Here is a 26,081-nt window from a genome sequence, read left to right as displayed (position 1 = left end):
TATCAGGAGAAATGGGCATGTTGTCCACTCAGAATGTGATGACGGCAAATGAGAAGGTGCCATAAAGATGCCCCGGGCAGTGCCTGGCCACACTATGCTCAGGCCAACTGGCACGCCCCAAATCGGTGGTCTCCATCTGCTGGGCATCTTCCTGCTCTCTTTACTGCCCCCTAGACGTCCCTTCTGTTCCCCAGGGCAGTTGCTGTAAGTCTCTGGCACCACCTGCTTCATCCCCTCCCCACCTGGTACCCTGCCTCTTAGCAAGGACCTTGCTAGTTGTTCACAGGGAAAGATGCCTTCGGTGGCTTTCCTTCGGCCCTCTTTTTAAGCGGACACTGTGACATTCCTCCCTGGGGCTCCTGCCCCCACCGTGAGCCCCTTCTCATTCACCTGGATCCTGTCCTTATCTCCTCCTCTCACACCTCCCTCCACGTGTGCTGAATCTGTCTTCTTTCTTTCTAGTTCTTTCTCGGCTCCCAAAATGGTGAGGTCTGCCATTCCAAGAGAAACCCTCCTTAATCCCTATTTCTTCTTCCAGTTTCCTCATTTCCCTTCCCCACCCAAACTTTGGAGAGGTCTGCCCTCAGCAATGCACACCTTTAGCTCCCTTTTGCGTTGCCTCTCCGTTACTTAGAAATGTCTCATGCTGAGGGCAGCAGGGACCAAGTTTCCAGCTGTGGTGGCTGCTTTCTGGTCCTCGTCCTGTCTGACTTCTCAGCTCTGTAAACTAGCCCTTCCTTCCTGTTGAATCTCTCTGTTTCCTCATGGACTCCCACTGCCCATCTCTTCTTCATGGTTCCTCAGTCTCCTTCCCACGTTCTTACTGTCCTGCCTCTCCCTTATTCCAACAACGGCTTTCTCCTCCAGCCACCTCTTCTGTTTCAATCCCTAAGGCCACTGTCTGTTTTTGGAACTGTATCGTTTCTCACTTGACCTTCCTAGCTGACCACACTGACTCTCTCCACCTACGGCCATTCCCCACCTGGCTATCAAACTGGGTAAAAACAAGTGGGGTCATGTTGTTCCCGTACTAGTAACCCCCGGAGACTCTCCCCTGCCGGCCACCTCAAGTCCAGAATCTTGAGTGACCGGGATGTCCCGGGCCCTTCCCATCCCCCTCCTTTGCCCCGGGGTCGCACGCAGCCTGTACTTGGCTCTCACAGAAGTTCTCAGGCTTCCGGACACACAAGACCTGCTTTCAGATGTGTGGCCTCTTCCATCTGCCTCTGTATGGCCTCAGACACAGCTCATAGGGAGCTCCTACTGAAGTTCTTTTCTCCTGGGCAGTTAGTTGGTGGCTGGCTTTCTCTTAAAGTTTCTCCCGTACTTTTTAGCATGGCTCTCTCATGTGAGCGCTGCAAACACTATGATAATTAAGCTGCTTCCAGGACTTCCTTCTGTGCTCTTGAGGTCCAGATGGCAGGGCATTTGGCCTTTCCTCTTCACATCTCCGTATGTGTTGTTTGCGTCTGTGTACGGTGCAGTTTTGCCCCTCAGGGACATTCCACAATGTCTGGAGGCATTTTTGGTTGTCACAGCTTGGGAGCTGCTCTGGCATCTAGTGGGTAGAGGGCAGGGATGCTGTTGGACATGCTGCAATGCACAGGACAGCCCTGTTCCCCAACAGAGAACCACCTGGCCCGAAATGTTAATAGCGCCGAGACTGAGGAACCCTGACCTTGTCAGAATTGAGACAGATCTTTACTAGGACATAGGGCCTTGCCGGGTATAACTCAGCTGTACATTCAATTCTATGACCTTTGTAGAGGGCAGACTATCTACAGACACGGTGTCCTGTGTTTCACAGAATACCTGCTATTAAGGATCTTCAGTCTAAAAGAGGAGAGGAGATGGGAAATTGTTGCTTTTCCTGCACCTGGTATGTACCAGGAGGCACCGTGAAGCATCATCCATACATGTTCTGATCTAGCACCACACAATCGTGTTGTGAGATGGGCAACGGTCATACCCATGTTAAAGATGAAGAACTGAAAGCCCTGAGTCACTCAGCTAGAAGGTGGCAGAGGAAAGATGGAAACATAGAGCTAAGCGATTCCGCCACCTGTGTTCTCTTCTCATGGTTCTCTGATCAGGCAGATGTGCACCTATGCAAGTAAATATAATACAGGGCACAGAAAGAGCAGTGCTGTCAGAGAGTTACAGATAGAGTTTAGAGCTTGGGGTAGGATCAAGAAAGGCTACATAGAAGAGGTGGCATTTGGGATGCACCCCTGGGTAGAAGAGGTGTAGGATGTGCAAACAGAGGATGGGAAGAAGCTTCCAACATGGAGAAGAGCTGGGCGTGTGTGTAGAAGCAGAAAGCGGCACAGTCACGCTTAGCCAGAGGATGCGAGCTGATTGATTGGCGGTAAGTAGAGCATCTCTTCTGAGGTAGGCATGGTGTACTAGGAAGGGATATGGAGGTTAGAATGAAAAGAATTCGTTTCTGCCTTTTACAAACAATTTCTTTGGGCAAGTCCCTTAACCTCTGTGCCTCAGTTTCCTTACCCAAAAAGGATAGAGTTCCTTCTTCATAAGATTGTTGTAAATACTAAATAACATTATATATATATGACCTTTGTAAATTCTAAAGCACTGAACTATGCCTCTCATGGGCCACGTGGAATAGTAGTTTGGGTCCACATTGATCTCTCATTGTTGCCACCATTGTTAATTTGGGAAGTGGTGGCGATCCATGGAAGGTTTCTGGGCCGCGAAAGGACGTGATCAGAGTGGAATTTTAGAACAATCATTGTGGAAGAAGATGAAAAGGGGTAAGTCTGAAGCACAGAGCCAATACGGAGGCTTTTACAATAGTTAAAGCAAGGGGTAACATAGGGTAGTGAAGGGTAAAGGCAGAAGGGGAGGGAAAGATGGTGCTGGAAATGCTGATAAGGGAAGACTGGCCAGTCCTGGCACGTGAGCGAGTCTGCAGAATAACAAGGAAAATGATGGTGACAACCTGGAATCACACCTGGGTGTCGGGGGAAATGGGGTGTCGTTAACTGTGAGAGAAGGCAGATGATGATTTTAGCGTGCCCGTGGGCATCCAGGTTGGTGTCTAAAAGGCAGAGGAAATACAGACGTGGAGCTCGGCAAAGAGGCCAGAGAAGAAGGTAACATTTGAGGTGGCGACACTGGAAGGGAGTCAGGAAGGAGGGAGCCCAGAAACAGCAGAGACATCTGTGGCAGCCCTTGAGGAACTGCGTCCTCGTGGTAGGAAGAGAACAGTACTTGCAGAAGAAAAAGGGGGCGGACTCTGGAGAGAGCAGAGTTCGGGACCATGAATGCCAACGAGGGTTCCCGGGTGGGGGCGGTGAACAGAACTGACCATTGTGAAGAGGTCAGTGAGGACGAAGGCTAAGATGTGGTCATGGGGTCTGCAGATTATACAGTCATCAGCTGACATTTCCAAGGGCAGCGTGTGTTGGGGGTAGAAGCTGCATCACTGGGGCTTGAGTAGAAGGAGAGAAGGCATTCGCTTATGGGAATAAAGAGTTAAAGTCATGTTTGATTATTTTTCTGGATGAGCAAGACATGGGTGTGTTTGTTGGTTGGGAGGAAAAGCCTGTAGATTGTTGACGGAGGCGAAAATAGTTGGTTGAGCCAAATCTTGCAATAAAACAAGTTAAAGTTAGGATACTTGGGTTGCCCTCAGAGGAGAGCAGGGAAAGAAGAGAAGAGGGAAGAACAATTTTAAAGTGCAGAGAAAGGATGTGGTGGCCCCAGGATTTTCAGTAGAGTAGGGTCTGAGCATGTTGGGGTTGGTGGTGGAGCCCTAGTTTGAGAAGAGCAGAGGAAGACAGCTGCTGTGGGGAATGTGGGAGAGGGGCTTCCAGCAAAGACCCACACACTGTCCACACCCCATCCAGTCACCTCCCTTCCTGAAAGGTGGGGGATTTAACAGCTTTAATACATGAAGATAGGTTTAAGGACATAACCGCTCCCCAACCCCACACATACCCACTTTAAATTTTACTTTCGCCACAGCTTAGAATAGCCTTGACCCTTACACTCCTCAGGTGTTTCCTTGGTCATTTTACCAGGAAGACGTCTTGCCTGAGCTCAGTGGGGGAGCATGTTTGTTCCTTCAGGGGACAGGTATCCAGGTCCAGGTCACAGCGTGTGTCACATCAGCTGGGCCGGCCACATCTGCTTGTGGCATGGCCCTTTGGTGCCCTCCCACCCCCAGCCACAGCAGATAGAACCAGATATCCCGCCAGGGACCAAGCTCTCCTGCACAAAACGGGAAGAGGCAGCAGGAAGAGAGAGGGAACAGAGGTGGGGAGAGGAGGGCATCTCCCACTGAGATGTGTGGCATGCTAGACAATGAGAGAAGGTACGTGAGAGACAGACAGACACAGAATTGGGACAAGACGGCCAATGGCCCCGAGAGTTGGGGAGCAGGCTTGGTTTGTGGTGTCCAGGCCCCAGACTGGTCCCCATAAGGCCAGGCTGGGCTGTTACCCTTGGGTTCAGCATGACTCCTCACCTTTCAGCAACCTCCCTTCTCCCTGGTCTAGTGTAAGGAGGTTTCTGTTCCTTGCAGCCGAGGGAGCCTACACGAAGATCTCAACCCTCCTATCTCACAGGGCCTTTTCCTAAGGCCTGGAAGGGTGCACGTGTCCCCTCTAGTTCCAGGGTAACCAGCCTGGACTCTGCGTTCTGCCTTGGCCCTCGTGAGGACAAATCCCCTTTTTGCCCTGTTACACTTGACACGCTGAGCCGTTCTTTTCTTTGTCTTAGTGACGTCTTTGTCTCCCTGCCTGCTGAGTGAGAACCAGGCATCAGCAGCATTTTTAGATTGGAGCACAGTGGAGAAAAGGAAATTAAGTTTCAAAAAGTTCACTATCGCTGTGAAAAATAATACAACACAAGCAATGAACGTTGTTATGTCGTTGGGGATGAGGAGAGGAACATGCAAGGGTAGGCTTTGGCTTTCCGTGTCCAAGGGCAACACAGAGAAGCAGCACAGAAGAGGCAAACAGCACGTGTGGGAGTGGAGGGAAGGGATTAGGACATGCCACGTGCTCCTAGCCTGGGGTGGAGCGCTCCTGGGAAGCGTGAGGGTTTGAACTCGGTGCAAACCACGGAGACGACAGCAGGAAGACAGCAGCATTCTAAGAAATCAGAGGAAAAGAGGACCGGACAGTGGAGAGCTGGACGTTAAAAGGTAGAGATCCATGGATGCTGGTACATCACCAAGGTTTGTTTTAGGGGTGACGAAAGGGCACCGGTGGTCTGGATTGATGTATGTGTCCAGTTAGTGTCAGTGCAGGTGACGGAGGTCAGATAGGACTGTCATGACTTTGGGCCGCTGGCTTGCCTGGGCCCTGAAGCTGGGCCTGTGTGTATGGAATGGCGGACCCATCATTTGAGCAACGTCATCAGTGATAGTTAGGGACTTGGGGAGCATCGTGACCACCTCTGTTGTGCGTGGTCAAGGCAGCCTGCCCCACACGTGTGTGTGGGAGGTCAGGCCATTGGGCTTCTCTGACCTTAGCTGCAGGAGGAGATGTGGGCTAGTCGATCCTCTAGCTCTAAAAGTCCCTTATTCTAGAGCGCTTCTAGATAGGTGCATGCACCCACCCAGCCTCCTTAAAGGTTTCTGGTCCTGAGCGAAAAGGAACCCTGGAACAGACATAAAGACCATCAATGGGCAGGCCTGTTGGGCCAGACCACATGGATTGGAGAGTGGGAGACCCCAGCCAAGCACACGGTCTGCCTCAGCCTGGGGTAGGACACAGGATGACGACCATGGCAGGGCAGACCGCTGTCTCTGCAGTACCACTTTATTTTAATCAGGAGAAATGTGTACTGTTGTTAATAAATGCCACAACTCCCATTTCAATGAATTTTTGACTTGATGATGTTTTGCTGAGTTTGTGCAAAAGGACTGAGCACCTTTACGTCATGTGACTGTCGCCACAGCATTAGGTGAAAACAAGTTCAGGTTTTACAATGAAAACAACATGCGGAGCAAAGTCAAATGGCGGATGACGTCACAAGTCGGAGTGGGGCCGGTCGGCTCAGCCGTCCTTCTGCACAAAGGAGTGGGGTTTGCTGAAGGGAACAGCCCTGTACATGCTTGCAAGAGTCTCGTGATAAAATCCGCCCATAACCTCCCACAAGTAGGATACACCCGTCAGAACCGACTGGATGCCAGCCACATGGCAGCTTCTGCAGAAAGAAAAGGGTTCGCTACAGTTGGACTCTTGTTTGCAACTCTTGTGCAGGCTGCACATTTAATCCCCTGGGTCTGCGTCAGTTGGGTCTGTGGGGTTTAACCACATAGAGAAGGATGTGTTTGCAACAGTGTCCAAGGGGCTCTCTTGCCTTGTTGGTGTAAAGAGATTGCCATCTACTTGTTTCACTCACATGGACTTTGCTTCCCCAAATGTTACCCCTATCCATAGGCAAATGCTGTGCAGTGAAAAGACTGCCCACAAAGAGCATTTGGGAAGCTTTTTGTTAAAAACCTAAATAACATCCTGTGTCAAAACAAATGTGACAATGGGCTATTATTTGTATCCCGATAATAGCCCCTTGTCCATCTCTGTGTCCTGTGTGAATGGGGGATGGGGGATGTGGGGAGGGCTGGGGTGCTGGGGCAGAGGAGCCTTGCCAAAAACTTAGAGAAGCACTTCCTGGTTTTGCATCTTCTAAAAACAAACTGCTCCTTGGGGGGGTAACGCAGAGGTTAATTTCTGCAGGTGCCCGGCCGCAGCCCCGTGTCCATTTCCAAAGGAGAGCTCTGCGCTTGCCTGAGAACACCAGCTACAGTGACCTGACAGCTTTCCTTACTGCAGCCGGCTCCCCCTCCGAGGTGGACAGTTTCCCATATTTGCGAGGATTAGATGGAAACGGAACAGGTAATTCGAGTCTCTTCTCTTTTGTGTTTGAATCATTATACATGGCTGGAAGGGTTTGTACTAAATGGGAGACCCGAAGTTGCAGAATGGGGAGCTCTTTCTACAAGTTCAATTGCTTTGAAACTGTTCTTTCAGGAATTCTGTAGCACCGCAGAGTTGAGTTCTGGTGACTGTCTCCTCGAGCCTTTCTGCTGGTACCAACTGCCTGAAGCACCTTTTCTGGGCTCTTCTTTGGTTGACTAAATATATTTAATTCAGAGAAGTTCCTTTTTTTTTCAATTGGAGTTGTATTTTTTTTTTTTTTAAATGTGAAATCAGAGTTAGAGTTTTTTCTGCCCCTCTGTCCTTGGCCTTGTCCCACTTGCCCCTGGAACATGTGCAGAGAGGCACAGCCCTTCCCACCAACATGTCACAGCTGGGAGGGAAGGTAGCAGTGGGGCTGATTCCAGATGAGCAATCCAGTGCTCTCCACCCCCAAAAGATAGAGAAACTAAATGCCAACAGCCAGAAAAATGTAATAAAGCCTCATCGGTAGAGACCTGAGGCTCGGAGCCTCCCGCCTCGCTTCGCGTCTAGCAGCACCATTCCTCAGTGCACTCAGTGCTGGCACGGACCCTGGCCCTTCTGGGGACCGGAGAATGGTGGGTTCTAAAGTCCTGAGTCGTGTTCGTGTCCTCTTCTTTTCTCGGACACGTTGGACTAGTCGCAACATGAACTGAAAAACCAGAGGCTGTTGTGGGTTAAATCCTAATGGCTGAGGGAATTACTGCATTTCCCAGGGACACTTTCATTGACGACCACTTAATTGGTCCTGTGCTTTAAATAAACGGATCATTCTGAAAAAGCCTTTAAACCTGAAATGTCTGATCTATTTTGCAGAATATTAATAAATGACTGGTTGCAGATCAAGGTGACCTGGTGATTTGTCATTCGCCTTTTCCCTTTCTGCGGTACCTGTTTTCGGAAACATTTCTTCTTTCTTTAATTTTTATGGGATGATGCAATGACTAGTCAGCGATTGGCCATTGGACAGATGCATGGCGGTCATCTTAAGTAAACACTATTGGGAAAAAGTGTTAACTTTTGCTTTAAATATACAGTGCTGGGAGAAAGTCGTGTTTCTGGGAATCTGATAAAGTACAATCTGAGACCACTGTGAAACCTCCACCCAGTCTCCCCAACAAAATGGTACACAACCGTGAAACCCCAGCTTGGAGGGACGACCTCATTGCTGGGAGCTCATTCATTTTTCTGTGCCCCATTTCCAAGAGCTCTTGAATAAGTAATGAAATCTGAGATGACGGGGAAGAACACCGAGACACAGGACTATTGATTTTAGAAGCATTTGTTTTATTTTAAAATCACTGTTATTTCAGAGGGAAGAGAGAAGGTCTTTGGAAGGTTATTTTCCACTTCTCCCCCGCATTAACTGATAAGTTGGCCTAGGAAGAATTCTTGGCGTGCTGTTTGCTCACACCCACGAGGGCGTGGGGGCATGAACTCCGTGTTGCACCCCAGCAGCTCATCAGCTAGGGCCCCATGTCCAGGTCACTCTGTGCAGTTTCTCCTGTGCCCCACTATTGTTTGCCTCCTGTTTTGTAAACCATATCGAAGAGATCTCAGCTTAGAGTGAGAGCCTGGACCACACGTGCCTGTGTGAGATGACAAGTCATAGCTAGAGTTCAGTGAAGGGGATTGGAGACCAAGTGCTTCTGTTTCCTTGGAGCATCCCAAGGGCAGCTGTGTTCAGTTTAGAGGGAGCTTCCAGTGTTGTAAATACAGGGGCGCAGCCACCTGGAGGCTTCAGCCGCATTCCGTGCTGTCCTGGCATCACTCAGGGAAGCCCCTCCCACACTCTGCCTGCACAGCATCTCACTCTCCCCTCTGGTTGCTAAGAGAGCACAGAACTGTTTTCTAGAAATTACTTCTGCTTGTAACTCCAGGAAGAGGGAGAGGAGTCAGTAAAATGACTCATGGGGGAAATTTCCCTGCAGTGCAGAAAAGTCGGTAATATAACAGAGTGCCAAGCCATACAGAACCCTAGATGAAATCTGAGCGAAACCCCTCATGTTAGAAGTGACGAACTGGAGGCCTCTGAGCACAGGCCAGTGGTGCCGCCCCCCCCCCCCCCCATCCTGTTGCTTTGACCTGACACCTATCTTTATTCAGACATGACGGGAGCCAGGATGGAACAGAAAGGAAAGACTTCTTTATACACAGAACTCAGTGTTTTGTGTAGAGTTCCAGTCTCATAACAAGGACTGGAGGGAAAACAATTTAGCCCTTCAAAGTATGAAATCTTCCCAGAGTAAAGAAAGTAGGAGGGCAGAGGGAAAGTCATTTGGAAGGCATTTAGTGGGGTGTTGAGAAAGGAGAGGCCTCAGCAAGCAGGTAGAATGGCCTGCAGTGTCTTCAAACCGAGGACTTTTTCAAAGAACATTACATCACATGAACCTAATGCATGTTGCTTTAAATTAGTAGGCGCTTTCCTGCAGGGCTGTCCTTCCTTCTGAATGTTTAGAGCTGAGTTGGTTTCTTGCCACCGACTCACTGGAAAGCACCTAGTCCAACCAACCTCCTTAGTTTTGCAGATAAGTAAAACCAACCCCCCCAGGAGTGACATCACTTGCCTAAGGCCACATAAGCAGTTAGTGATGGATCTGGTACCGGAACCCTGACTGCCCGGGCCAGGAGTGTGCAAGATAACAGGAAGGGAGAATCGAACGGTGATGAGGGGGACGACAGGGTTGCCACTTCTGGGAATCAGGAGGCCGAGTGAAGTAGGAGGAGAGGATGCATGATGTGTCTGGGGTGCTCTCCTACGTGCTCTGCCTGCTGCTCCCCTCCTCAGACTTCCTGTCTCAGGTTCGGTGAAACAGGCAGCACTACCTAACTGAAACGTCATTTCTAAGTTGTTTATACAACGTCTCGTGAGTTACTCAGTCTCGCTTGGTTTTAAGTTTTATCTCACCCGGAATGTGAACAGAACCCTAGACAGGGGCATTGTGCACCTTGCTTTGCTCCTGTGTTACCTTTGGGCAGTGAGCACATTTAGGTCTCCATCCACAAGATGTTTTGACCAGAAGTAGGGTAACTTCTGGGTTTGGGTTTTCTTTACCTTAAAATGAAGTGGCCAGACTAAAAGATTTAAGAACTTGAATCTGTGGACCTCTTTGGATCATTTCCCCATTTCCATGCCTTTCCCTACATTGAAAAACAGAGACAGGTATAAATGATAAAGGGTATTGCTGTCATGAGCTGTATAGAAATTGCTCTATGAAGGGTTTTACGCGTAGCTATAATTTGTTGTTGAAACTCTAAAATTGACTAGCTTTGCTTTAAATGTTTAAATTTAGTCCTATTTGGAGGTTCGCATTAGCTCAGGTAGTGGATGAGTAGGTAAGTATATAAGTAGCTTAATAAGAAATCCTATAGATTGTGTTCTAATGTAGCTTACATTTTTTTATCACTGCATTTTTGTCATTTTGTCAAGGAAAGATTTTAAATGATGACAGAATACATTTTATGGGATATTATATTTCGCTGGAGAAAAGTATTGGTTCTAAAATGGATAGCTTATGAGTATGTGTATGAATATAATAGCTCTCTCATAAGCATGCCCTAATTTATCTGTAAGGTAGGCAGGCATTATAGCATTGGCTTGGATAAAAGGCCTCTAATGCAGAATAATTGGTATATTAAATTCCTTTTAAACAGATCAAAATAACAATGGCAGCTAAAACAACTCATAAATATTTCAAGCCCAAGTTTGCAATAGTGTACTTTTTTTAGTAGAAGTTAAGTAATATTTTCAGGCACTCCTTGAAGAAATTTCCTTTTTTTTTTTTTTTTTTTTTTTCAGCAGTCTCTAACTGCAAATATTTGGTTTCATTTTGGTAACCTGCCAAGGACTTAACATGCACATGGAGCCCACTCTGTGTAGAAGTCCATTTCAGGGATTTCCACACACACCTACCTCCCTGTCATGTTGTAGACAATTCCTTCCCTTTTGAGGCCCTTTTTGAGAGCAAAGCACAGTAGTTAGAATGGCAACCTGAGCTTGAATCCCAGCCCTACGACCAACCCCCTCAGGCCAGCCCCCAGGACGACCCTCCCTGAGCCTCAGTTTCTTTATGTGTAAAATGGGAATTTTTACCCACCTTAGGAAGGTGGTGGTGAGGATTATGTGTGTGGTGCTTCATGCAGTCCCAGGCCCGTGGGAGGTGCGGTGCTCGGTAAATGGTTGTAGCTACTCCTATTTTTTCAAGAGCGGTTTCCGCAGCTCCACGTAGGTCCTTGGTGTGCATGTGACGGAGAATGCCTCTTGCTTCCAGGAAACGGCACCAGGTACGACCTGACCCCAGTCACAGCCCTCAGCGTCCACTTGCTCAGCAGCGATGGAACACCGGTGCTGGTGGATGGTCCCATTTACGTCACCGTGCCCCTGGCCACACAGAGCAGCCTGAGGCACAATGCGTACGTCGCAGCATGGCGCTTTGACCAGAAGCTGGGTAAGCCCGAGTCCTGAGCCCACACTGGCTAACGGGTTACTTCATTACTCTTTGACTTTCCTGTCAAGAGGCTTGTGCTGTGCACGTCTCCTTTTCTTGAAGGTATTGAATCCGGTTGCTCCCACAGCATTGTGTGGTTACTGGTGGGTAAAGCTAACTCTACTGTGACATTCAGGCACGTTCTGTGGAGTTCTCTTTGGGTTTCTTTTCTTTTCTTTTCTTTTTTTTTTTTTTTTTTTGTGTGTGTGTGTGCCCATTTAAGCTAATTTACTTGAAAAGAATCTTTAAAAGTTATTAGAGCTAAAATTGGCTCTTCTGTATCCTTTTATTCTTTAGAAGGTCATATGATCTCTCTTGGTCCTGCAGTTTTTTCCTGTTTTCTGAAAAAATAAAAACATTGCCACCATTATACAAAAAAAAAGAAAAACCACCCAAAGAAAGAAAAAGAAAAGAAAAACCAGCACCTAGAGAAGACCACTACAGTATTTTGGATTATGTCCTGCTAGTCATCCTCTATGCACAGATGTATTCGTTATAAATTGCTGCGTAACAAATTGCCCCCAAACTCATCCTCTTTAAACAGCAGTGAACACCTGTTATCTCACCGTTTGGAAGGGTCAGGAGCCCAGGCACAACCTCGCGGGGTGGTTCTGGCTCAGGGTCTCTGGCAAGGCTGCAGACAGGCTGACCGCCAGTGCTCCGTTCATCTCAAGGTTCAGCCGGGGCTAGCGAGCACACTCTCCATCTCACTCCCAGGTTGTTGAAGGCTTCCACTCCTCACAGGCTGTTGGGCATAGACTTGCCTTCCTTGCCCCATGGGCCTCTCCATAGGGCTGCACACAACATGGCAGCTTGCTTCCACCAGAGTAAATGATCCAAGAGAACCTAACAAATAAAGCTAAAAATGACAAAATAAAAAGCACAAGTGGGCACAATGAATGTCACAGTCTTTTATAACCTAATGTCAGAGTGGTATAGCATCACTTCTTTCCATATGCTGTTGATCACACAGCTCAGTGCTGGTACAGTGCGGGGTGGTGTGCACGGGTGTGTGAACACCAGGAGGTGGGTGTCATTGGGTCCCGCTTAGAGGCTGCCTTCCACAAAATTTATGGGTAACAGGAACGGGTCCGTGTGTTATGTACTGTTCTGTATCTGCTTTAAAAAAAAAACTTGTTTGTCTATCATGAACATCTTTCCATAGCATTAGCTATTATTCTGCAATGTTAATATTAATGAGTGCATAGAATTCCATTGTATGGATATGTTCTTACAATTAGGGAAAACATTATTATTCTTACCAATGCGGTGATAAATATCTTTGTAGCTGAATCTTTATGCACAGCCATGAGTATTTCCTTAGGATAAAATTTTAGAAGAAGTGGGATTAAAATGTATAAAGTTCTAAAACTGTTAAATCCAGATTTTTCTCTGGTAAGTTTTATAGCTGACACTCATAATAACAATACGGGAGTATATGCTTACACTTAGGATTCTGCTGGCATGTTGGTTCCTATACCACTTTGGTTCCCATCCCATGAAAGTCAAAGCTGGAAAATACCAGTTTTCAAATAACGCAATTCGAATTATTGAGAGCCTTTATATATAAAATGTATTTTCAAAGAGCTGTAATTCCTTGAGTAGTCAAATTATAGGAATTTATATTTGGAACTAAATGCCTGGGGTTTAGGGGTGGAGGGGTTTGTTTTGTTTTACTCTCCGAATAATTACTAACAGATTCCATAATTGTGTGGGATCCATCGATTTTACCAGATGTACTGAACTTGATGTTGTTAAATGGATTGTTCTGCCACATTAACATATCCTGCACGAAGTAAGAAGGGCACTTTGTCGTTGGTGTGTGTTCTCTGTGATTTTCTGAGGCATTGTGGTCATGGTCAGGACATAAAGAGCCCTGGGCCTCCCAGGAGAAAGCAACTTGAAGGGAGTAGGGAGTATGACTGAGAGAATCTCTGAAGAGCATGGGAATTCTGACAGGAGGAAAGGACATGGATAAAGAAGAATGGAGAGAAAGTAGGAAAGAAAAAGGGTAAAGCTTGCATTTTGTATCCTGAAAACCTGGGTTCTGCTACTTGTAAAACTGTAAGTCCCACCTAGGAGAATCACTTGTGCCTGTTTTCTCGTTTGTACAAAGCTGCACTTGTTAATTTTTATTGCCATGTATGTTGTACCTGTCTCCATGGGCCCACCCCATTGGTCCCAAACACCCTTGGGTCAGTGCTATGGAGAGGCAGTCTAGAGTGTGGTTAAGAGCAGGGACTCTGGGGGCACACTGGATTGGGATTCCAGCTCTGCTACCCACTGGCTGTGTGGCCCTGGCCAAGTTACTTAACCTCTCTGTGCCATGGTTTCCTCAACTGTGAAATGGGTATAATAATAGGACTTAATGTTTTTTCTGAAGAGCATATTAGAGTTCTCCAGAGAAACAGAACCAGTAGGATGTGTGTATAACACATGTGTATATATTGTGTATATATGTGTATGTGTTTGTGTATGGGGGGAGGGAGAGAGAGAAATTGATTGATTGATTGATTGATTGATTGATTGATTGATTGATTGAAGGAATTGGGTTGGCTTGTGCAATTGTGGAGGCTGATAAGTCCAGTATCTGCAGGGCGTACCAGCAGGCTGGAGACCCAAGAAAGAGTTGATGTTGCAGTTGGAGTCCAAAGGTAGTCTGCTGGCAGACCTCCTTGGGGGAGGTCAGTCTTTTTCTTAAGGCCTTCAACTGATTAGATGAGGCCCACCCATGTTATGAATAGTAATCTGTGTTACCAGTCTACTGATTTAAATGTTCATTTCATCTTAAGAATACCTTCACGGCAACATCCGGATGTGTTTGAACAAATAGCTGGAGACGCTAGCTTAGCCAAGGTGACACATAAAATTAACCACGCAAAAGAGTAAATGAGTTAATATTTGTAAGAAGCTTAGTACAGTGCCTGGTATACATAGCAAGCATGCCCTAAGAGTTTATTAGTGCATGGTCTGGTGAAGGCTTCCCATCCAAGCCACTCTCCCAGATACCCCTGAGCCCGGATTTCTTGAAGAATTGTTCCCAACGGGCCGCCTGCATTTCTTGACCCTCTGCAGTCTCGCTTCTGCCTCCCCACTGTCTTAAAATCAGCAGCTGCGTGATCATGAAAGCAGGTGACCTCCTCGTCCTCTTGGATGTCTCTGCAGCATTTGATGGTTTTCCTTCCTCTGTAGAGGGCCCTCCTCCGTTGACTGTGAGATTCAGTGTCCCCCTGGGTCTTCCTAGTCTGCCAGCCCCTGGGCTCTGCCCTGCACCCAGCCCCTAACTTACTTTCTATGCAGTCGCTGGGGCGTCTGACTGTTTCCCACACTCCCACAACTACCTGTGCTCCCCAGTCGTATTATCTGTGTGTCTCTCTGTCTAGTAGACATCTGTTTCACAGGAAACTCAGATTCAACACGGCTGAAACAGAGACTCATCGCCTCCCTCATCCAGCCTCTCCTCCTGTTCATTTCTGTTTCCTCTCTTGGCTGAGGGTGTCATCTTCCAGACCTTCACAGTAGACGCCTCAGCATTGTATCCAGTGTATTCTTTTTGTTTCCCCTCCGCACCTCAGCTGCAGCCACGTCTGGCCCCTCGCAAAGTCGTGTTGATGTCACATCAGGGTTTCTCCAGCTCACCCATCTTTGCAGTACCTCTGCCTTGGTTCAGAGACTTCCCTCTTTCCTGGCCAGTTCCCACAGCTGCCTGGCTGCCTTCTTCCTCTCCTCCCCACTAGTACTTCTGTGTTGCTACTTGAGCTGTCTTTCAAAACCCCAGCCCACTTCCCCATGGGAGAATGTCTCAGAGGGAGGGGCTCAGTGTGAGGCAGTCCACCCTCCCTGCATGGCACCCCTCTCCTCAGAGCTGCCCTGCCTACCTCTCCGTCTTACTGTCGGCCACTGTCCTCTGCACACTCTCTGTCTACCTCACCACACTATTTACTCTCCCCTGGGCCTGCGGAGGCCTTCCTCATAGCTTGGCGCTTCGTGTGAGCAGAATCTCTCCTTTCAAGTGCCTTGCTCCATCCCTTAAGCAGTCATTTGGGCACAGTGTTCATATTGCAGGGGTCCTAGGAGCGTAGAAGGACGCGGTCCTGCAGTTTCCTACTTATTATCTGCGTCCTCACTGGGTCTTACTTCAGTGTTTTTGAATCCTGATCATCAAGAACTGTTCCTGGCACATACTAGGTACCCAACTGAAATGTTCCTCGAATGATTGCATCAGACGAGGATCATTTAGATGTTTTCAAAGTCAAGGCAGTTTAAGATACTACAATGTAATGTTTGTACTTAAGATGACCGTATACAAATAATTTATCTTCATATGTGTGTGTGTGTGTGTCTGTGTGTGTGTGTTTAATAAAAGGAAGATGCTTTGAGCTCTTTTTTTCCAAGAACAGACAGTTATGATGGATGTTCCCCATCGTTGCTGCGATTATTCTTCTGTTCCTTCCTACCTCCTCTTTTTTGAATGACTGTATTTGAATATGGATGAATAGGGTTGGAGTATAAAAGGTTATGTTCCTAATACAGTTGACCCTTGAACAACCCGGGTTTGAACTGCATGGGTGTATTTACATGGAGATTTTTTTTTCAGTAAACATACAGTCAGCCCTCCGTACCCCTGGGTTTCACATCTGTGGATTCAACCAACCATGGAGTGAAAACCATATTTTCAGTCCGTAGTGGGGACGCGGCGGATGTGGCAGGCAGACTATATGCATGGATCTCCGTCCTGTCACGTAACAGCCTTGAGCATCCGCGGATTTTGGAAACTGAATGGGTCCTCAGACCAATCCCCTGTAGATCCCGAAGGACTACTAAATTTTGTGGGAACCAAAAGTCATACTAGGATTCTCGTCTCTGCAGAAGATCAGTACCCCTAATTCCCCGAGTTGTTCACGGATCAACTGATCAGTGAAGCTTTCTCTAGGGCAGGGGTGTCCAAACTGCGGCCCATGGGCCAACTACGGCCCGCAATCCATTTCTTATTGGCCTGCAGCAAATTCCAAAAATATATTTAGTTTACTTAAATAAACCAGGTGAGGCAATACATACTTCACCTCGAGTGAGTGGCCGGCTGTTTGTGTATTTTACCGCATATGGCCCTTGGTGAAAAACGTTGAAAAAAGTTTGGACACCCCTGCTCTAGGGATTCATACGTGCATATGTCATAACCGTATGGCACAGGTCTGGAGAAGGGGCAGCCTGCTCTCATTAGTTTATTTGTATACAGCTCACAAATAACACACATTTATTTAAAAAACAATTTTTTTTTTTTTGATATATGTGGCAGGCTGAATAATGGCCTCCCAAATATCTCTACATCCCAATCCCTGGCCCCTGTGACTATTACTTTATGTGGTAATAGATGCGATTAAGTTAACACTCTTGAGATGGGACATTCTCCTGGATTATCCAGATGGGCCCACTGTAATCACAACGGTCCTTGTAAGAGGGGGTGCAGGAGGAGTCAGAATCAGAGGAGACGGCAGTGTGGTGACAGAGCAGAAATTGGAATGATGCACTTTGAAAACTGAGGAAGTGGCCACAAGCTAAGAAATACAGGCAGCTGTGAGCAGTGGAAAAGGGCAAGGAAATGGGTTCTCTCTTAAGAGCCTCCAGAAGGAATCAGTCCTGCCTACACTTTGTCTTTAGCGCAGTGAAATCCAACTTCTGAGCTCCAGAACTATAAGCGAATACATTTGTGTTGTTTGAAGTCCCTATGTTTGTGGTAATTTGTTACAGCAGCAACAGGAAACTAACACAAAATGCAAATCAGCGAAGGCTCGGAAGTTATCCAATTTTCTATTTTCTCCTTGGAAATAAGCTGCATGGCATTCAGCCTTTTTGCATTGGAAATCTTCATTGTGTCGTTGATCTAGTTCCATTGAAATGGTCTTTTTAACTTAGCATCTACTGTGAAAAATATAACTGCCAAATTTCCGGCTGTAACAGATTGCATGTGTACAGAGAAAAAGCCAGCGTTTGGATAGTCATTCAAAAATAATCAAATGATTTAAAATATGTTTTCTGAAAACTTTAAGATTGGATGGACATTTCAAAGAAACCATATGTTCTTTAACTTACTAAACTCAATAGAAACCTATATATTTCATACGCGGTTTTTTTTTACTATTATTAATATTTAATTAATAATATTATTTCAGTAAACATTAAATTATTTCAGTGAAATGAAAAGTTCCAAGGCAATATTATCAGATTAGGAGAAAAATCGGAACATGTCTTAAGCATCTAACAAACTATTAGGTTGGTGCAATGTAATTGTGGTTTTTGCAGTTATTTTTAACCTTTTAAACCACAGTTAAACCGCAACAAATGGGCATGGCTGTGCAACCTAATAACTGCTATTTATGATTAATTCAAATACAATAATCACTTCAAACCAGTTTAACACTTTAAATTATCTACTTTGAGACAAGTTTAAGTAATTGCAATTTCAAAGAGTTTACAGCCAGCTATAGCAATTTGCGAATCTGCTGAAAATGTTCACCTATGTAAGCAAACAATGACCCGAAAGCTAAGAATGATTTTTACATTTTTAAATGGTTGAAGACAGAATCCAAAGAAGAGAATTTCATGACACAAAAAAGTTTAAGTGAAATTCAAATGTAAGCTTCCCTAGTAACATTTTATTGGATGCTATGGACTGAATGTTTTATTCCCCCCCACAAAATGTGTATGTTGAAACCTGATCCCCAATGTAATAGTGTTTGGAGGTGGGGCCTTTGGGAGGCGATTACCCCTCCTGACTGGGATTAGTGCCCTTATAAAAGGGACCCCAGAGAGCTCCCACACCCCTGCCGCCACATGAAGACATAGGGAGAAGGTGTCATCCATGAACCAGGAAGCAGATCCTTACCAGACACTGAATCGGATGGCACCTTGCTCTTGGACTTCCCAGCCCCCAGAAATGAATTTCTGTTATTTATAAGCCATCCAGTCTATGGTATTTTTTTTGTAGCAGCCCGAAGGGACTAAGATATTGAATCACAACCATGCCCATTTGTTTGCGTATGGGCTATATGAGTGCTTTCTCGCTACACCCACGGAGCGGAGTGGTTGTGACAGACTGTGCCAGGCGTGCCAAAAAAATGTACACAAGTGGACACTTTGGTCAGTGTTGCTCAAGCAGTAGTTCACCATAATCAGAAGTGTCTGGACACTGATGGTAACCACTTTGAGACCTCTTGTCATTGCAGACGTCAAATATGACTTGTATTCATCTTCTGTTATCAGTATATATAGAGTATTATAATTTTAGTACAGTTTTTCTTTCTTAAAATATGTATACACTTTTTTGGTACACTCTGTATATCCTTACAAGGGGAAAACATTTACTCTCTGGTCTATTACAGAAAAATGTTGTGATCCTTGATCTAAAATGCATTCAACAGGGAACTTCTTACCATTCTAGTATAAGAATGTGGTTATATAATACATTACACTCTGTAGGGCCAAACTGGGGGCCTGACTCAGTCACAATTCGTACTTTCCTGTTACCCAGGTTGGCCCTCAAGCATTTAGCCAGAGTGACTCTCAATGCTCAGAGTGATAACACCTTCTTTATATGGCAAGATTTCAAACTCTGGAAAGAAAGATCAAGTTCTTTCAGTTCCATGGGACGTCTATTTGAAAAATAAATCCACACTTTAGCACTAACTGGAATACATCAATCCATGACTACTGAATAAGTGAATGTTTACTCTCAGGAGGAAACGTAGAGGTGTTCCCTTCCAAGCACCATTAGCGTGGAGTCAGTATTTGACGTACTCATTTATCGCAGTCGTCTTTTTTTTTTTTTTTTTTTTTAATGGCTACAGTTGTCTTTTAATTTTTTCTTTTGGAACAGGAGAAGAATTTCCCATTATAAAAATTAGCATCTCCATATTTCAGCTCATATGTTCATTGGAGGGTGATCTAATAGATTTAACACTCTCTTTGAACATAAAGTTGGATTTTGTCTAGTATGTTACAATAATATGAATTGGCTGATTATAACGTGTACCCTCTGGAAAAATGGTTTCAGTTTGTTTGTTTGTTTGTTTGTTTGTTTGTTTGTTTAAGAAGTGCAACTTGCATGCTAGAATGGAAACTTTTGCTGCATTTACATGTAGTGCTGGGGCCATCGTGCTAAAATGCCACTTCATTTGTAGTGTGAGAGAGGACTTGAGTTAGTGAGTCTGTGTCTTTTCCTTTCAGTAGATATCTCGTGTGTGATCCTCTAATGGTACTCTCTGCTTTGAAAAGTGATACAATGCCAGTGCTTGTCTCCCGGGTGTCACCATGCCTAAGGGGATGGGACAAAGTAGACATACACACCTTCTTACCAGTCGTGTGCAGGGGGTCAGTATGACCCAAAGGAAGTTCTGTTGGTCATAGTGAATGCATCTCAGCTGAGGCTTTCTGGACAGTAAGAGAGGATTATGTCAGCTTGCTTTTACAAGCAGTTACTCTCTTTCTCCTGTAACTGGGACAGCAGATGGCTGTACGATGTTCCGGGTTGTCAGACTGCGATCTGACTTGTTGCCCTGGGGAATGGTCCCTTATGAACAAGCAAACCAGGTCAGTGGTTTGCATTTAAAGTGACCGACGGACATCGACTAGCAAAGCAGTCAAGATTTAAGATTCTGTATGTGAAGAGTTTCTGCCATTTAACGATAACTTATATTACTCGATTTGAATCCTCTCATTCTAATGAAATGACAGGAATAAAAGCATGTTCTAAGTGAAGCTGCATTTTAGAATCCAGTTTGAACTGCCTTCCCGAAACAGCCTGCAGAGTGCGCGTGGGTTGCTATAGAAATGGTGGTTACTGAACCAGCTTCTTATCATGTATGGCGCGTATGTATCAGGCACTAGGGGTACTCACTCATAATTGGCCTGTAGTGGATTTGTCTCTGCTTTTGATGGTGAACATTTCTGCTGATGCGGGGCTCACTGAACTAGTCCTTTTAGGTAAGTCATAGCCAGCCTGCCCTGGAAGGTGGAGATTGATTTAAAATATAGATCTCAGATTTTGTTCCATTTCATTGTGTTTTGGAGGGAGGAAAGGGCGGAAGTTCTTAAAGCACTAAATTATGTTTGTAACTGTAAGAAAATGAAAATATCACTAGCTTATCTTTTTCTCTACATACCATCAGCATGTGTCCAGATAGACATTGCAATACTGAGGTGTAGTGATTAAATTATAAGGATGAATTGTCTTATATTGGCTGGGCAAAAGTTAGAACAAAAGAAGGGAGTTCATTTCTCTAACAAATATGTATTTACACTGTGATATTAATTTTAGAACCATACGCATTATCCTTATTTTTTTTTCAAAAAGAAAAGACTTGATAGTTAAGGGTATTAAACAAAGAAGGAAGCAGACTTACCTATCTAAGTGGTTACACTTATATCCTTAAGAAAGATGATCTGAAATCGGTCTTCTCACAGTGAAAGCTATTTCTTAGAAACAAAGAAATAACTCTCAGGAGAAGTCTCTACGTTCTTTTCCCCAGATATTAAAATTGCCCATAAAAGTGAATCGGGCTTCTATTAGATATGAAGGAGGGGGAAATTTACCTGCAAAGAAAGCTGATTGAAGTGATGGAACAGAAGATAACACTGAAGGCATAGGACTTAATTTGGGTAAATGATAACAGTCCAGTGAAAACATTGTCTTGCCAGAGATGTTGGCTGCCAGGTGCCCAACAAACCATGACTTGTTTTCGAGACACAGATTGGTATCTTTTTGCCACGATGGACCATTAGCATCACAGTTGCGATGTTCCATTCCCATTGTCCAAGAGGACTGGAGTGAGGCCGCCGAACGCATGCGCTGCCCGTGGGGAGGACGAATGCAAGCGTGATCTCAGACCACGGACATTTGTTTTTCGATGTTGCCTAGCAACTCCAAAAAACAATCTTGTAATATCAATCCAGTCCTAAGAACTGTTAAGCCTTTTGTGTTTGTAGCCCCCTCCCCCCAAAATGAGAATTTTTAGAGAATAATGCCATCACATTTACTGTATTGTGCTTGTCCTTCAGGGCCCCTTTTGTTTTGAAACCCTATTTTTAGAGACGTCATTTTGCTAAAGTGTCATAGCGTATAGAACTGGAACTTCTCATGCCTGACTTCAACTGAAACCATTTTTGGAAAGCCTTACAAATGACTGTTGCCTGCTCTGTGGTCTTAGAGTGTGTGGATCAATATGTTCCTCCTGAAAGAAAATGCCTCTTGTGTTACAACAGTCAGCTCTGAACCACCACTTACGGCATGTTCACTTTGTGGATTACCTGTGGCAAGTAGGCATCCTCCTGTCGGCTGCCCCAGCCCGTGGCGGCCTCAGAGCCCTCTTGCTTTGCCGCTGCTTGGTTTGGGTTTTAAGTACTGCAACTAACATGCTCATTCTGGTATCAGCCTGGGTGGAAACCACTTAGGAAAATAAAGCTGCCATGATGTACTTTGGAACCAAATACTTTTAAATGTCTTCTGTTTTCAGCTATCTCCACTGAAATGGGTGGTTAAAAGGCAAAAGTATTTTTGATAATTTGAATATTGCACGGGTTATACTGCGTGTAGCATGGAGCCCAGCCATTCAGACAGCTTGGACTTGAATCCTGGCTTGTCCCCAGGTTACTAGCTGTGTGATCTTGAGCAAGTCTTTTAACCTCTGGGGGCCTCTGTTTTCTCACCTCTGAAATGGGAATAATAATAGTCACTGTCCCTAACTCATAGAATTATTATGGATGGAGAGCATGTACCACAGTGCCTGGCACTCAGTAAAGTGCTCCATAAATGTTAGCCATTATCATTCTAATCATCATCACCCATATTTAGTTGGTGCATTTTTGGTGAAGCATGATATAAGAGAGAAGTACAGGTACAGTGACATCCTCGTGGCTTTGCATTGAATCTGCCAGTCTCAGCCAGGACTGCTGTGTACCTGCTATGTCCCAGGCATCCAGTCTGGCGGGTTGATACCCATGTTCTATCAGTTGTTGCATATTTTGAATGACATTGCTGTTTCCCTATTTCCAAATGACTCTTACGATCCAGAATAAGTGATGCCTTTTAAGTGGAGTAAAGTAGGATTGTTAGTCCCCTGGTATGCAGAGCTGGTGTTTCACTACGAAGTGAGACCAGCTGGTTGTCCGTCTGAATTGAACCCACCCTGCTTCTGTCCTTGATCACAACTCAGCGTCCTTGGACTTCATAGCAACCGGTGGTGGTGTCCTCACTTGACGAGGGAGGAAACCAAGGATGGGGACTTGGGATGGACAAAGGGCCCGATGTCCTGGCTCTCCTGAGTAAGGTCCCGTGTTGCTCCAGTGGAGGCCTGCAGACCCCGAGGGATTCTTTGGAATCTGGGAATTGCCCACCAGGAATTTTAAATCTGGGGTTCGGGGTTTGATAAAAATCTTTTAAAACTCAACATGAGAAATATTCTGCATCATCTGGATTCAATACAGAGTTTTTTCCAATCTCACTGAGATATAATTAACATACAACATTGTGTAAGTTCAAGGTGTACAGCATAATGACTTACATATACTGTGAAGTGTTTATCACAATAACTTTATTTACCATCCGTCATCTCATATAGATACCACTCCAAAAAAAGAAGAGAAAAAAGGGTTTTCCTTGTGATGAGAACTCTTAGGCTTAGGCTGTACTCTCTGACAACTTTCATATGTACCATATAGCAGCCTTAACTACACTCACCACGCTGGACATTGCACCCTCACTACTTATCTTGCAACTGGAACTTTGTACCTTTTCTTTCTTTTTCATTTTTTTAAATTGGGGGATATTGGGGAACAGTGTATTTTTCCAGGACCCATCAGCTCCAAGTCAAGTGGTTGTTTTCAATCCAGTTGTGGAGGAGAACTTGTACCTTTACCTCAGCCAGTTCCCCTTCCCCCCCGCCCTCTCAATACAGAATTTAAAATCATCAGATACTTTTATAGTGTGCATTTCCTTTTATGAATAGATTATTGATAGAATAGGACTCATACGAACTGAGTAGTGGTAAATGTCATACATAAAGGATACAGCCTTCACCTAGTAAGGAAATGCGAAATCAAAGTGTGTTCAAAGAGGAAAATTTATGTTACAAATGACAAGTTCCCTTCATTTGCATGTCATCAGGTAGTACATTGAATGGATGTTTTTAATTTGAATTTTATTTTGAAATTTTACAGCCTGTTTCTTTTACCAATTTGTTTTGGTTTTATACTTTGGTATGAGCTAAGCTCTTTTGTATTAGGGCATCTTTAACCCATTATGATTTTTTTTTAAGTAAGCTCAACACATTGTGTGGGAATTTCTTTTAAAAGTGGTTTCATACATTAATCAGGTCTGGAAATCATTGGTATGAAAGGTAGTCCTGGCCTGGAATCTAATTTAGGCCAAGTTTCGTCAACACTCAAGATTTTAATCTTGGAAAAATATACATTACTGTAAAAACCTTTAAGATAGGTCGTTTTATCTTTTAGAATAACATTTCACCTCTTAGTGGCTCTGCCCTTTGGGCAAAAGCAAGAGGGACCCGGCCCTAAGACCCTCATCTTAGAGGGCCTCACTTTGGCCCTCATCCAGCTCTACCCTTTCCCCATGGGATGAGGTGTCCACTGATCCAAAGGGATGTGGCCACCTGGAAGCTGAAATTTCTAGAAAGTCCTAGAAAGTTCTCCCTTTCTAGAATAACTTCTTGGTACCTAAGACCCCAGGATTCCCTGCCCACACAGGCCTAAGCTGGCTTCCAGACTCTCTCCCCCAAGTCCGCCTCCCAAGGGCCAATTTCTCCACATGTGCACACCCTGAGGCCAGAGCCATGGTCAAGGAGTGGCTGCTGGCTGGGAAATGAGCTTGGACATGTGAGCTGGGAGTCACGTGGCTGGGAGTGAACTGAGAAGCGGGGTTCGTTGCAAGCTAATGAACGCTGCTTTCACATGTACTCTGAGGAATCTAAGAACTCTACATTGGACCTTAGAAAGTTATGGTGGGAGGAGAGGACACATTATTTAACAGTGTGATCGCTTGTTTTATAACTTTTACTATTTAGATTTAATGGATATGGACTCTGTTTGAACTCTTGCCTTGAGTTCTGCAAATGTTAGGGGTGGGCCTGTCCTGTGGCACCTCACTAACTTCTCCGCACCTGACATTTCTAGCGTCAAAAAGGAGATCTTAGAATACCTGCCTTTCAGGGTTGTATGACACTGAAGAGAGATAATGTACCTAAAGCATCTAACACACTGCCAGGCGTGTTTAAATTCTGAATATCTTGTTTCTATTTGCCTGTCATGCAGGGTGTCAGGCAGGGTCTCTGGTCCTGCTCCCCATATAAGAACGCAGGATATGGTGAGGCCAAAAAGGAACACCCACGGAGCCATAGGTAGGGGACTCATACCACTATATTCTCGCTGGCGGCTGGGTTGGAGACACAGGAAGCAGGAGCCACACTGTCCGCAACCCGCCATCCTAACTGCAATCCGCGCTTCCTGGCTCAGCCACCATCTTCTTGCTAGCCCCCGTTTTCTGCTAGCATAGCCACAGCAGTTATATTAGTGGCCAATGGCTCACTGGTTACAGCTGACAGCCAACTAGCCACAGCTGATGGCCATCCAATCACAGTTGATGGCCATTTACTACCTGAGCCAGCACCTTTCCATGTGAGGCTGAGAGCCTGGAAACTGCTCTCTGGGGCTCGGTCCCCATAGTGCCCCTTCCCTTGAATCACCCCTTTAAAATGACTTGTGTACACACACATACACAGAACACACGCATAATACAAACCCAGTCTGCACAGAACGTGCTTCGTTCTTGCTTGCTCTGCGATAGCTGTACGCAGCAGCCCGGCTGTTTCAAAGGTGCTGTCTGAAGGGTGCCTAAACAAAGGGGGTGGGGTGGGAAGTGGGTCATTTGGCAAAAGCATTTTTTTGTCTACTCATTCCAGCTGAGCTTATCTATTAGTAAAACAGGTGTTACTGTAAACCAACCGTTTTCATCACTGTTCTCAATACAACCTGGGAGGTAGGAGGGGCTATGATCTTCCTTCATCACAGGGAAGCTGAACCTCAGCCCAGGGCCGCCCTCAGTACATACTCACAGATGCTGGGGAGTAGAGCAGGGGAGACACAGAACCCGACTTCCTTCAGCTTCAACTCCCCTTCCCTTTCTAGGAGATCAGATTTTCGTGCATTCCTGCTTCTATGCCAAGACTTAATGTGGCTTTAATAGAATAATGGGCAAAATCTGGGAGTGCAGACCAACCACCCATTCCCAGATGTGTCCAGTTTGGCCCACACGCTTGATTTGGGGGCATTTGTTTGTTTGTTGTGTTTTAATTTACTGCCAACATTTAAAAGTCGGAAGATTTGCCGTGGAATGCTAGGCTTCTCTTTTTAAAAAAAATCGAACAATACACTCATTTCAGCCGGTATTTATTGACCATCTTCTTTGTGCCAGATGTTATTTTGTTTCAGGGTCTTGGGATAAAACAACGACAAAACAAGTCAGGGAAGGTCCATGTCATTTTGAAGCTTTTGTTCTAAATGGATACCATGAGCCAGTTTGCTTCAGATGGCATAAATACTGTGAGACAATTCAACAGAGTGACGCCAGAGGGAGTGATGGGCTGGTCAGAGC

At 45.4% G+C, this 26,081-nt stretch overlaps 1 protein-coding gene across 1 annotated transcript in view; it reads left to right on the top strand.

Moving 5' to 3' along the window:
- FAM171A1 (family with sequence similarity 171 member A1) overlaps positions 1 to 26,081 on the top strand; it is a 117,589-nt gene that overhangs the window by 76,607 nt on the left and 14,901 nt on the right. Inside the window, exons 4-5 of the mRNA XM_074324797.1 lie at positions 6,714 to 6,872; positions 11,207 to 11,383. Coding sequence (XP_074180898.1) covers positions 6,714 to 6,872; positions 11,207 to 11,383 — 336 coding nt within the window. The remainder of the gene's footprint in view (positions 1 to 6,713; positions 6,873 to 11,206; positions 11,384 to 26,081) is intronic.

The sequence above is a fragment of the Rhinolophus sinicus genome, linkage group LG02, assembly GCF_036562045.2.
Source record: "Rhinolophus sinicus isolate RSC01 linkage group LG02, ASM3656204v1, whole genome shotgun sequence".
Classification (NCBI taxonomy): domain Eukaryota; kingdom Metazoa; phylum Chordata; class Mammalia; order Chiroptera; family Rhinolophidae; genus Rhinolophus; species Rhinolophus sinicus.
The sequence above is the reverse complement of the archived record's forward strand: the minus strand, read 5'-3'. Positions and strand labels throughout refer to the sequence as shown.